This window comes from Papaver somniferum, unplaced genomic scaffold, assembly GCF_003573695.1.
Source record: "Papaver somniferum cultivar HN1 unplaced genomic scaffold, ASM357369v1 unplaced-scaffold_160, whole genome shotgun sequence".
NCBI classification, from domain to species: Eukaryota; Viridiplantae; Streptophyta; class Magnoliopsida; order Ranunculales; family Papaveraceae; genus Papaver; species Papaver somniferum.
In genome coordinates, this window is record NW_020625487.1 from 1677429 (window position 1) to 1688512 (window position 11084).

The following is an 11084-nucleotide window of genomic DNA, read 5'->3' on the forward strand; positions in this document are numbered from 1 at the left end:
AGTCTATGTGCTTGCTTGATTAGCAAAACGACAGATTTCAAGTCAAATAACTCACATCTTTAAGTATAGTCTCGGTGTTTTACACCATTCTTATGAAGAATTCAAGACGAATTATTGTAGGGGTGCTCAAATTTTTTGGGGCCTGCTTGAGTTATCCCCATTTAGGGTGTTCCGTTAATTGCATGAATAGAGGTGTAAAACGTGCCGCTCCGGCACAGTCTGGCACACGAAATCGCGTGCTTTACGTGCCATGTGTCGTGTTGTGCCAACGATTTAAACGTGTTGTTCCGTGTTGTGCCAACGATTTAAACGTGTTGTCGTGTTGTGCTGTGCCTGTGGGCTGTGTTATAAATAATTTGAAGTCACTTAGTGGTATACATTAAGTCGGACATTATCGCGAGAATCTAAATAAACAACATATCATTTGAAATTATTTCAAGTAAAATTAACAAGTTTATTCAATAAAAAAAAATATCCCATCAAATATAAAATTGGATCATTGTCATTTAAACTAATGGTCTAGCTAAATATAGGTAACACATTATAACAACGACGTTGAAATATATTTTCCAAATATTTAAGTATTATATGTGTTGTTATAAAAATAAGCTAGCATAAAATATCAAAAACTAGCTAGAATAGCGACTCTTTTATGAAATATACACAAAATGTGATGTATTATGTCTTGTTATATAGTGTACTTGTGCATGCTATAACGTGCTTTCTTAACGTGATGTGCTGGGCTGGGCCACGTACTAATTCGTGCCACGTGTTGTGCTGTGCTACTGTGCCGATTAGGCTAACCCAGCACTGCCCATGAAACTAACGTGTTGGGCCGTGCTGGGTTAAATCACATACTAGGCTGAACTGGGCTCAGATTTTAGCGTGCTGAGCTGGGCTGTGCTCGTGCTGGCACAACCCAATTTACACCTCTATGCATGAAGATTAAATTATCTTTTGGAAGACCAAGTTACATTTTCATTTTATACTACCCTTACATGTACAAATCTAATTGTTTTCAGGCACGTGGGGACTTGGGGTGGCAGCCTCCAAAATAACATGCATTTTCAGTAAATTTCATATTAAAAATATATGTATTGGCATGGTCTAAAATATTTAACTTCAAGGTAAAGTTGAGGTTGATTAGATGCCATGTCTAGCTAGTACTGATTAAGGCTAAACACTATGGTAGCCAGTTTCGTTTTAGCTTTATTAAGCCTATTCTTATTATGCACATGCCAAATACTGATATTTGGCATATATGCACTCACTATTGGTATGCCAAACTTCCAAAATCATATGCCTATATGTCAGGAATAACATATAGACATACGCGACAGAGTTTCCAGCGAGCGATAGAGTGTTCATCGCTCGCTGGTCTTTAAGTCGCCAGCGCTAGTCAAGCTACCCCTCGACTCTCTGATCATCGCTTATCAGATTCATCCAACGGCTACTATTTTTCCCTTCTATAAATACCTAATTTCAATCTCATTTCAACTCACACCAAAATTTCTAAACCTCTTTAGAATTTCTCAATTTCCAATTCTTTTCATCACTCTTCCAATTCCTCAGAGAGTATGGTTGATAATATGAACATTGCTGAGTTCGCTGAGTTCGTAGCAAACCAACGTGATGTCGCAAATCGAAGAGTTGTTGATCGTTCCAATGTGGATAGTGAAATTAGGAGAAGTCAAATTAGGAGAAGTCAAACTAGGAGAAGTCAAATTAGGAGAAGTCAAATAAGGCGAAAACCAAAATTCACTGTTGCGGAAGATGAATGTATTTACAGGAATTATATTTCTTCTATTGAGGAGACTGTATTCGGAAATGCATTACATCTCGAAACATTATGACAAATGATTCATGGGAAATTTCAAGAACAAACAATGAATCTCAACAATCATGATGTTTCAGAGTTTATTCAACGATTCTGTATAATCAATAAGGAAGTTACTAGGTTTGTTACTTTACTTCATCAAGAAGGTCCAAATTTGAGGAATGGTGAATCCATGATGGAATTTCAACAAAGGTGACGTGCGTATGGTGCAAATATGATGGAACTTCGACGTAGGTGTCGTGCGGAATATCGCCGCATCTACGAAAAAAGACTTCCAATTTGAAAATTGTTTCGAGATTTTAAAATATTTTCCCAAATATTGTCCAATATTTATGTTTTAATTTCTCGATTATCCACTTAAGTTCTTATGTTTTAATTTCATAATTGTCTAAGTATGAGGTTTTGATATTTGTTTAAATGTATCTCTAATTAAAATGTAAGATTGGATTAAGAATAGAATTAAGCTTAATTTTCAACATTACTCGTCAAATTTTCAAATTCATTGAACTTCGATATAATCATTAAATAGTCATTTTTTACAAGACATAAAACTAGACAATAATAAGAGTGTGGTTAGAAATCTAAGAGTGTGGAGTCGCAGGAAAATTTGTATATGTGGTTAGAAATCTAAGAGTGTTGAAACTCCCTGCAAAGACTGTAATCTGCTTCTGCTGTTTAGCATTTACAAAGTGGATCATGAAAAAATTTATAAACTCGTTTTGGATATCTTTTCTGATATCAAATAGAGGTCTTGCCTTCTTCGATGTGTCAGGGAGTAGAAAAAATGAGAATGATGGTGCATATTGGCTTGCGAAAAATGGACAAGGCAGAAAGATGAAACTATTGGAAATTAGTGAGTGTGAAGGTTTGGCAGAGTGTCTCTACCAGGATGTATCTGGTCTTCACTTTTAGTCGTTGCATTGTTGATGTGTGCTGGTTAACTAACCTTATCTGTTCATTCAGTTGTATAACAAGTCTTTTTTTTTTCCATAGATTTCAGTTACAGAATGATTTTTCTTATGCTATGTCCACCAGTTAATGAGTTAAGGAGTTTCTCTTTGAATTGAAATTACTCCGGATCCTCTCGGAAATGCAATGCCATCCTGTATGAAATCCTCGTACCTAAGATTTGCCGGCAGATGCACCCGTGGCCTAATGGATAAGGCGTCTGACTTCTAATCAGGCGATTGTGGGTTCGAGTCCCACCGGGTGTGCAGGATCTTTTCCCTATTTTTGTTACATTTTTTTTTATCGTGGCAGTTGAGGGAATAGTAGGCTTCACCTGTTGCTTGGACGGTCCAGTGACATCTCAGGTTAGACAGGACAAACGAGTTGCAGATTCCAGGGTTGCCAGTCGATTCAACAGTGCAAAGGTACTTGCAAGAAAGCTTCGGCTAGGAATACGGTTTCCTTAAATTGGTTGTCTTAGCCCATGTCGGGTTTGTCCTTGCTTTGTTCTTTGTCTTTGCTTACGGAATCAAGTACCTCAATTTCCAAAGAAGATGATGAGTGCCATGAATGGACAAAGAGCTCGAACACCTCACGCAAAGTTGTTTGATTTTATACTTAAATTAGAATATATACGAGTTTATTTCAAGTTAGAGGAGACGCATGTAGTTGCAGGAAATCCTACACTACACCCCTCATATGATTTCATTATTACTCAACTCATTTTTAGATTTACACTATTAATTTTATTGATCAATCTTCGAATGTTCTTACAAGAAAAGATAAAGGAATCAAGAATGACATCTATTCTAGACTTTCTCTCTCTTGTTTACTTGTTTCTTACTCAAAAAAAGATCTCTCCCCTTCTTTACAACTTGAACGACTATTTATAGGAAAATACATAGTGAATGACAACTAATCTGTCCTTTACTTTAGGGTATGGTCTGCGACATTCTCGCAACCTTACAAATGTTAATTTCGCAAGCTCTCTAATTTTCGCAAGACTATCACATCTTTCTCGTGATCCTAGCTGTCGTCGTTTATCTGAATCATCATCATATTGTATCTGAATTTCGTAATCTCAATTTTGCCATTCAATCAAATGTATTTTTGAGAATTTTACTTATTGCGAGAATATCGCAACAACTTAATCATTCATACATTTGTTGTTTTTATTACCTTTGTCATCCTCTGCTTCTTTATTATTTTCTGCTACTGCTTCCTTGGTAGTGGTATGTTCATCATTTTTATTCTGAGCTAGCATTAGTTTCACAACATCTCTTCTCCTTTCCTTTCGATTGCATCCACCATCAACCTCTCACTTCTTTGTGTATCTTTGATTTTGTGTCGCGGCTTCTTGTTTTCTCTTCCTTCGCAAGATTCTTTCTCAGTTTTGTAACACCTCTTTCCTTCAACCCAATCTCCCTTTATGATTCCTACACAACTGGGGTGAGGGAATTTGATGCACTGGGGGAAAGTTGAAGCTACACCTAGAACCCCATGTGGCCAAGGTCGACCAATTAACGCATTGTAGGGTGATTCTACATCAACGACACAAAATAAGATTTCGGAAGATATTCCCTTCAATGAAATTCGCATAGTAATCTCCCCTTTAGGCTTGTTAGCAGTACCATTAAAACCATATATCTTATATGTTGATGGTATAAGATCATCATCTCTTCCACCCATGGTTTTATAAGTATGTTAAAATAAGATGTTCACAGAGCTTCCAGTATCGATTAGAATTTTATTAATTACCCATGAATCTTCAGCTTCATCATCGTCATCTTCTTTCGGTTTTGGATTAATTTCTAATTTTACTACCAATGGATTGTCATGCACCTCTTCTCCTTCGGGAATTTCTTCTGCGGTAAAAGAAATGATATGTTTCTGCAATTCCTCTAGTGGCGAGATTTTCGCAATATTCATAATTTCTCTTCCATCATTATCTCTTGCGAACACTCTACTCAAAACATTGTCATGAAAATCTTCAATTGTCTTATATGAATGTACGATAGAGTGACAAAATAGATTTTTTTCTTTTGCACCAACTTCTATGAAGAATGTTTCTTTCTTTTTCATCGCGTTCACTTTGTGATGCTCTGGTGGTGGTGGCAGTGGTTGAGATTGTGGGTGCCCTACCAAAAAGTGGTTTAGTTTTCCTTGATCAATCATTCTCAAAATAATTCTTTTTACATTCCTACAATCATTTGTTGTATGTCCATGAAAATGATGATAAGAACAAAACTCATGGCTTCTGTGGTTTGGAGGTGGTTCCGTTCCCATGTTCCATGGTGTTGGTATATTCTCCATCAAGATTATAGCTTCCCATATCTTCTCCACACTTGCATTTAGAGGTGGCATCTTGATTTCTTCCCATACTACCTTGTGACCTCCTTGTCCTCTATTATAGTTTTGTCTTTGACCTCCATAAGTTTCTTGTGGTTGATCGATTCTTTGAATCTTGTTATTTCCACCACGATTGTAGAAATTTCTTTCTCTTTCATACTCTTCTTGATCTCGGCTTCCCATAGCCACCAGTTTTTGTTGATTGTTACCCGTCACCTTCTCTTGTTGTACTTGCGAAGTATTCACTAATGTGTTTATTAACTTCGGTAATAAGCTTGCATTCGCTGTTTGTGAGCTGGTGTTCGCAACTGGATATGATTCCATTTCATTTTGCCTTTCCTCTAGAGCAATGTATTCTTCTTGAAGTTCTCGCAATTCAGTCATTGTGATCGTATTCTTGACTCTGAAAATTTGGACATACAATAGGTTTGTTGCAAACATAACATTGATAAATGATAATATAAGATATCTCTCATCTACACGGCCAGTCATTTCGCTACACATAGTTCTCCATCTTTTAGTCAGGTGTTTCAAACTTTCTCCAATCCTCTGTTTTAATCCAAACACATATTCTATACCAGGTCGCGAAGAATTATTACTTATATATATGCCCCTAAGAATGTAGTCTGCAAATGATTGAAGGATGTTATTGTGTTATTTGGTAGACCTTCAAACCATTTATAACGCCTCTCCTGTTAAGCTGGATGCGAAATATTTTCACAATACGGCATCATGAATTTCCCATTGTAACATGCACCTCACATAGGCTTTAATGTGTTGAATTGCACAAGTTGTTCCATCAAAAATGCTGGTTAATGCGGGCAAATTGCATTTCGGTGGTATTCCTCCTAATTGTACTTCCCTTGTAAATGGAGTTTTCGCAGCTTCTTCTATTGCTTCATCTAATTGTATTCTGTCTACTTCTCCTCTATTATTTAGCATTCCTCTCATTTCTTCTAATTCTTTCAAGATTTGTTTATTTACACCTGAATCTTGATCCATTGGTCTTTTTAATTTCACCTCTCTTCTTCTGCGTTCATGTCTATCTTCTCTCGTGAAATTTTGCATTTCTTCTTCATTATCCTCATCTCGTCTTCTTCTGCGATTCTCTTCCTCATCTCTATCTCGAATTCGCATATGATGATGCCTTTCATTTTCCCCTCCATGATTTTGTTAATTTCTTATCAATTTCATTCGCTGTCTTTCAGCCATCCTCTGTACTCTATCATACTCCTCATTGAGATTACCGTTATTCCGGTTTTGTGTACGCCTTCTTTCTCGATTGTCGTGATTGTTCTGGCGAATTGTCTCCTGAAGCTCTTGTTCTTCCATTGCCGCTCTCAATCTTTCACGTTCGCAGATTAAACGTGCTTGTTCAGCATAATGTCTTTCAATTTCTTCTTCAATTGTCTGTTGATTTCTTTGATTTTCTCTTTCATGTAAAATTCTTCTTCCTTCCTCTCGATTTCCTTCGCCATCTTGGTCATCTCGTCCCTGACGTTGTTCGTTCTCTTGATTTCCACCATTTTTCCCATCCTCAAAAGTTTCATTTTGTGGAACATAACGATCATTAGCTCTTTCTCTATTTTCGCGATATTCTTCATTAGGATTTGATATTTCTTCTTGAATATTGTTTCCAGCATTGATTGTGGGTGAGTTTCGCCTCATTTCTCTTCTAGTCGATCTTGAATATGATTTTGTAATACTTCTCGATCTTCTATTATGTAGTCTTATATTCTCCATCCTTAATTCGTGATTTTGCCTTGTTAGATTTGCACGTTCTTATGCCTCGGCTCTTCTTTCTTCATGTATTCTTCGTCTCAACGTTTCTAACGCTCCAATTTCCTCATCTCCATGAATTATTCCTTCATCTGCTTCTTGATTTCTCTCTCCCTGTCTATGGTTTCTGTTTTGTTGCTCTTCTTCTACTTCTTCTGCCGAATTTGATTGCCAAGTGTGTATACTCACCCTATCATAATCTGTATTCCTCCCATGTACTAGTGTTTGTTGAATTGGTGGTTGAATTTGATTTTCTCCATTATTTCTCATTCTAGTAGATTCTCCCATTTCACTTCTTTCTCTCCCAACAATTCTCTTGCTTCTTCTAACAGTAGTCGGTTGTTCAGATGTATTTCTTCTTCTAGCCATTTCTTCAATGTTAACAATATTGCAAGAAATTATGTAAAATTCTTAATCAATCACTCTAAATCTTCACAAATCTCAATATTAATCTTCCCTGTTTCTAGCGCCATTATGTAGTTGCAGGAAATCCTACACTACACCCCTCATATGATTTCATTATTACTCAACTCATTTTTAGAATTACACTATTAATTTTATTGATCAATCTTCGAATGTTCTTACAAGAAAAGATAAAGGAATCAAGAATGACCTCTATTCTAGACTTTCTCTCTCCTGTTTACTTGTTTCTTACTCAAAAAAGATCTCTCCCTTTCTTTACAACTTGAACGACTATTTATAGGGAAATACATAGTGGATGACAGCTAATCTGTCCTTTACTTTCGGGTATGGTCTGCGACATTCTCGCAACCTTACAAATATTAATTTCGCAAGCTCTCTAATTTTCGCAGGACTATCACATCTTTCTCGTGATCCTAACTGTCGTCGTTTATCGTATCATTTCTGAAATTGTTCTGCGAAGCTGTTGTGTTGTGTTGTTGATAATTTCGTTGAGATATTATCGTTGCGAGATTCTGATCCTACAACGCATATAGTTTTCATGTATTACTAGGGTCAGAGTATATTACGAATAAAAAACTTCCATTGCTATGTTGTGTTTATAAAAACACGTCGCAACTAGACAAAATAAACTAAAAAGAAAACATCAAGTAGCTTCCAAGTAACAATATTCCCTCTAGTCGAAGAGATTCATAATCATATCGTCGTCATCGCTCTCTTCTTTCTCTTCCTCCTTCTTCTTCTTCTCTTCGGCAGCAGGAGCTTCCACAGCTGTTGCACCACCACCTGTGGAAGCAGAGACAGCAACGGCAGTAGCACCAACGTTGGTGATCAAGTCTTCAACGTTCTTCCTCTCAACAAACTTAGCGAAGAGGCCAGGCCAGTAAGACTCACATTGGACATTGGCCTTCTTTACCAAAGTTGAAATCTTGTCAGCCTGTAGGAAATAAGTTTAATGTCAAACACAACATCAAGAGGCATTCTATATATATATCTAACAAAAAAGAAAAACAAGCAAGTAAGAATAACTTACAGTAATGGGAATTCCGTCGTCATGAAGAATCAAGGTGGCGTAAGTGCAAGCGACTTCTCCACTGGAAGACATCTTTGCAGCAGAGATTAATTTGGATTTGAAACTAGCTAGAGAGACTCCTCCTGTACTGATAAGTTACACAAGTGTGAATCCATAGTTATATTAATTTGGAGGCTCAGCTTGATGTGGATTTCGCAGAAGTTTATGCCAATTCCACCCTTTATGAGTAAGTAGAGTAGCATAAGGTCTGTATCTTAATAAATCTTGACCTGAGCAGAAGTTCGAGTATTCTACTAAATAGTTATATTAATGCATTCCAGGAGAAATCAACAACTTATCAAAGAATTAAGCACGCCGGCACAAGATTCGCAAGACCTTCACTTTCCTACGGAATATTCTCAAGATTTTATTACTCAATGCAAAGCGTGTTTCTGGAAACAACATTGGTCATACTGGAGGAACCCGAAATATAATGCAATCCGGTTATTTACAACTACAGTCATTGGTGTTTTATTTGGGGTTATCTTTTGGAACAAAGGAGACAAAGTGTAAGAATTTCATCTCTTTAGTGAGGCTTGGAAGTTAGTTAAGAGTGTAGGTTTTATATCTTACGGAAATTCATTTAATGTTACAGGTCTAAACAACAAGACTTGCAGAATCTGCTTGGAGCTATGTACGCTGCTACTCTTTTTCTTGGAGCGGGTAATGCATCTTCTGTTCAGTCTATTGTGGCAGTTGAGAGGACTGTTCTCTATCGTGAAAGAGCTGCGGGAATGTACTCAGCATTGCCTTACGCATTTGCACAGGTAAAAGACTACTATTGAAACCCAAGGTGCATTTGGTACTTCACAATAAGGAAACTGATAGAACTTCTTCTTTTTGTAGGTGGCCATCGAAGTGATCTACGTATTTGTTCAAACCTTAATTTACTCTCTTATCCTTTTCTCTATGATTGGATTTCCTTGGAGCGCTGCCAAGTTCCTTTACTTCTTCTACTTCATGTTCATGTGCTTTACCTACTTCACAATGTACGGAATGATGACAGTGGCAATGACTCCAGCGCCTGAAATTGCTGCCATCGCTATGTCCTTCTTTTTAGGTTTATGGAATTTGTTTTCTGGATTCCTCATTCCTAGGCCGGTATGTAATCTTTGTCTCCCCTTTGACGTACACACTAGAACTTACATTTCAAGTCTGACACTTAAATTTGACAATTGCAGCAAATCCCAATATGGTGGCGATGGTACTACTGGGCTTCACCTGTTGCTTGGACTCTCTATGGTCTAGTGACATCTCAGGTCGGCGACAGGACAAACGAGTTGCAGATTCCAGGGTTGCCAATCAATCCAACAGTGCAGAAGTACTTGCAAGAAAGTTACGGCTGGGAATATGGCTTCCTTAAATGGGTTGTCTTAGCCCATATCGGGTTTGTCCTTGCTTTCTTCTTTGTCTTTGCTTATGGAATCAAGTACCTCAATTTCCAAAGAAGATGATGAATGGACTTAAAGCTCGAACATCTCTTTAGTACGTCTCGTTAATATTTCGTAAAGTTGATCGATTTTGAATTTAAATTGGAATGTATACGAGTTTATCTCAAGTTAGAAGAGAAGAAATTGCATATATCTGTAGTTTGATTGTAATCTGTATTGCTAGCGAAAGAGGAACGTGTAGATTATTACGAATAAAAAACTGCCACTGCTGTGTTTATAAACAAAACAATAATAAGCTTAACAACGTCATAACCAAACAAAATAAACTAAAGAAAGCATCAAGCAGCTTCCAAGAAACAATGTGCGCTCTAGTCGAAGATACTGAACAAGTCCATATCTTCGTCATCACTCTCTTCTTTCTCTTCCTTCTTCTTCTTCTCTTCGGCAGCAGGAGCTTCAACAGCTGTTGCACCACCTGTCGAAGCAGAGACAGCAACGGCAGCACCACCAGTAGCACCAACGTTGGTGATCAAGTCTTCAACGTTCTTCCTCTCAACAAACTTAGCGAAGAGGCTAGGCCAGTAAGACTCACATTGGACATTGGCTTTCTTTACCAGAGTTAAAATCTTTTCAGCCTGTGTTGGAAACCAGTTGAATGTCAAACCCAACGTTAAGAAGCATTCTACATACCAAAACATATAAAGAAAAGAGAGGAAGTAAGAATTACTTACAGTGATGGGAATTCCGTCGTCGTGAAGAATCAAGGCGGCGTAAGTGCAAGCGACTTCTCCATTGGAAGACATCTTTGTAGCAGAAATTAATTTGAAACTACCTAGAGAGACTCCTCCTGTAATAATAAATTATACAAGAGAAACAAGAATTGTAAATCCTTTATATAGAGCGCTCAGAAGACGAAAAAGAGAATGTTTCCCACTAGTTTCCGGTTTCCAAATTTCGGTCTTATTCGGGAAAGGCCTAACTTGTGGCACACGTCTTCCAACCGCCTGTTGGCGATTGCCTAATTGGTCGTGGAGAGGGATTTGGAATGTGGGATCAACTAGAGGCGTATAACCATCGAAAATGGCACGAACCATAGTGGTAAGTTGGACCTTGGATCGGAACATGGTTTCTTTTAGCCCATTGGGCCAGCAGGGGCATCATCGAATTCATGAAAATGTGTTCAAAAATAAACAAATAAAAATGAACCGTTATTCGGGCACCACCCCTTTTTGGCACGATTTATACGGGCTGATATCAGAATACTAGGGACCGATACCATTTTATATAG

The 11084-nt window shown here is 37.5% G+C and overlaps 3 protein-coding genes and 1 non-coding gene across 5 annotated transcripts; 2 read left to right on the forward strand and 2 right to left on the reverse strand.

Moving 5' to 3' along the window:
• Window positions 1-2978: 2978 nt before the first annotated feature.
• On the forward strand, window positions 2979-3051 carry TRNAR-UCU. The gene has a single exon. It is a non-coding gene; the product is annotated as a tRNA-Arg (tRNA).
• A 4958-nt stretch (window positions 3052-8009) lies between these two features.
• Window positions 8010-8438, reverse strand: LOC113337500 (60S acidic ribosomal protein P1-like). Its single transcript, XM_026583169.1, has 2 exons — window positions 8367-8438; window positions 8010-8270 (listed from the first exon to the last, which is right to left on the reverse strand). Exons 1-2 carry the CDS (start codon window positions 8436-8438, stop codon window positions 8010-8012), a joined length of 333 nt encoding a protein of 110 aa, XP_026438954.1.
• Window positions 8439-8533: 95 nt separating this feature from the next.
• Window positions 8534-10008, forward strand: LOC113337557 (pleiotropic drug resistance protein 2-like; the record flags this gene model as incomplete). Its single annotated transcript, XM_026583217.1, has 5 exons — window positions 8534-8592; window positions 8687-8914; window positions 9001-9172; window positions 9252-9506; window positions 9587-10008. Coding segments are annotated over 5 exons (987 nt in total), but the record flags the coding sequence as incomplete, so codon positions are not given.
• Window positions 9988-10599, reverse strand: LOC113337498 (60S acidic ribosomal protein P1-like). 2 transcript variants are annotated; one of them, XM_026583168.1, is made up of 3 exons: window positions 10528-10599; window positions 10302-10431; window positions 9988-10271 (listed from the first exon to the last, which is right to left on the reverse strand). In XM_026583168.1, the coding sequence occupies exons 1-3, from the start codon at window positions 10597-10599 to the stop codon at window positions 10165-10167; spliced, it is 309 nt and encodes a 102-aa protein (XP_026438953.1). In that variant the 3' UTR covers window positions 9988-10164. The 2 variants fall into 2 exon arrangements, with proteins under 2 accessions (XP_026438953.1, XP_026438952.1); XM_026583167.1 differs by having other exon boundaries at window positions 9988-10431.
• Between the last annotated feature and the right edge of the window lie 485 nt (window positions 10600-11084).

Bases quoted from the DNA above. Each gene is read 5' to 3' on its own strand.
- LOC113337500 (XM_026583169.1), bottom strand. From the start codon at position 8,438: ATGTCTTCCAGTGGAGAAGTCGCTTGCACTTACGCCACCTTGATTCTT. The intron at 8,271-8,366 runs GTAAGTTATTCT...TATTTCCTACAG, and splicing joins ACGACGGAATTCCCATTACT to GCTGACAAGATTTCAACTTT.
- LOC113337498 (XM_026583167.1), bottom strand. From the start codon at position 10,599: ATGTCTTCCAATGGAGAAGTCGCTTGCACTTACGCCGCCTTGATTCTT. The intron at 10,432-10,527 runs GTAAGTAATTCT...TTTCCAACACAG, and splicing joins ACGACGGAATTCCCATCACT to GCTGAAAAGATTTTAACTCT.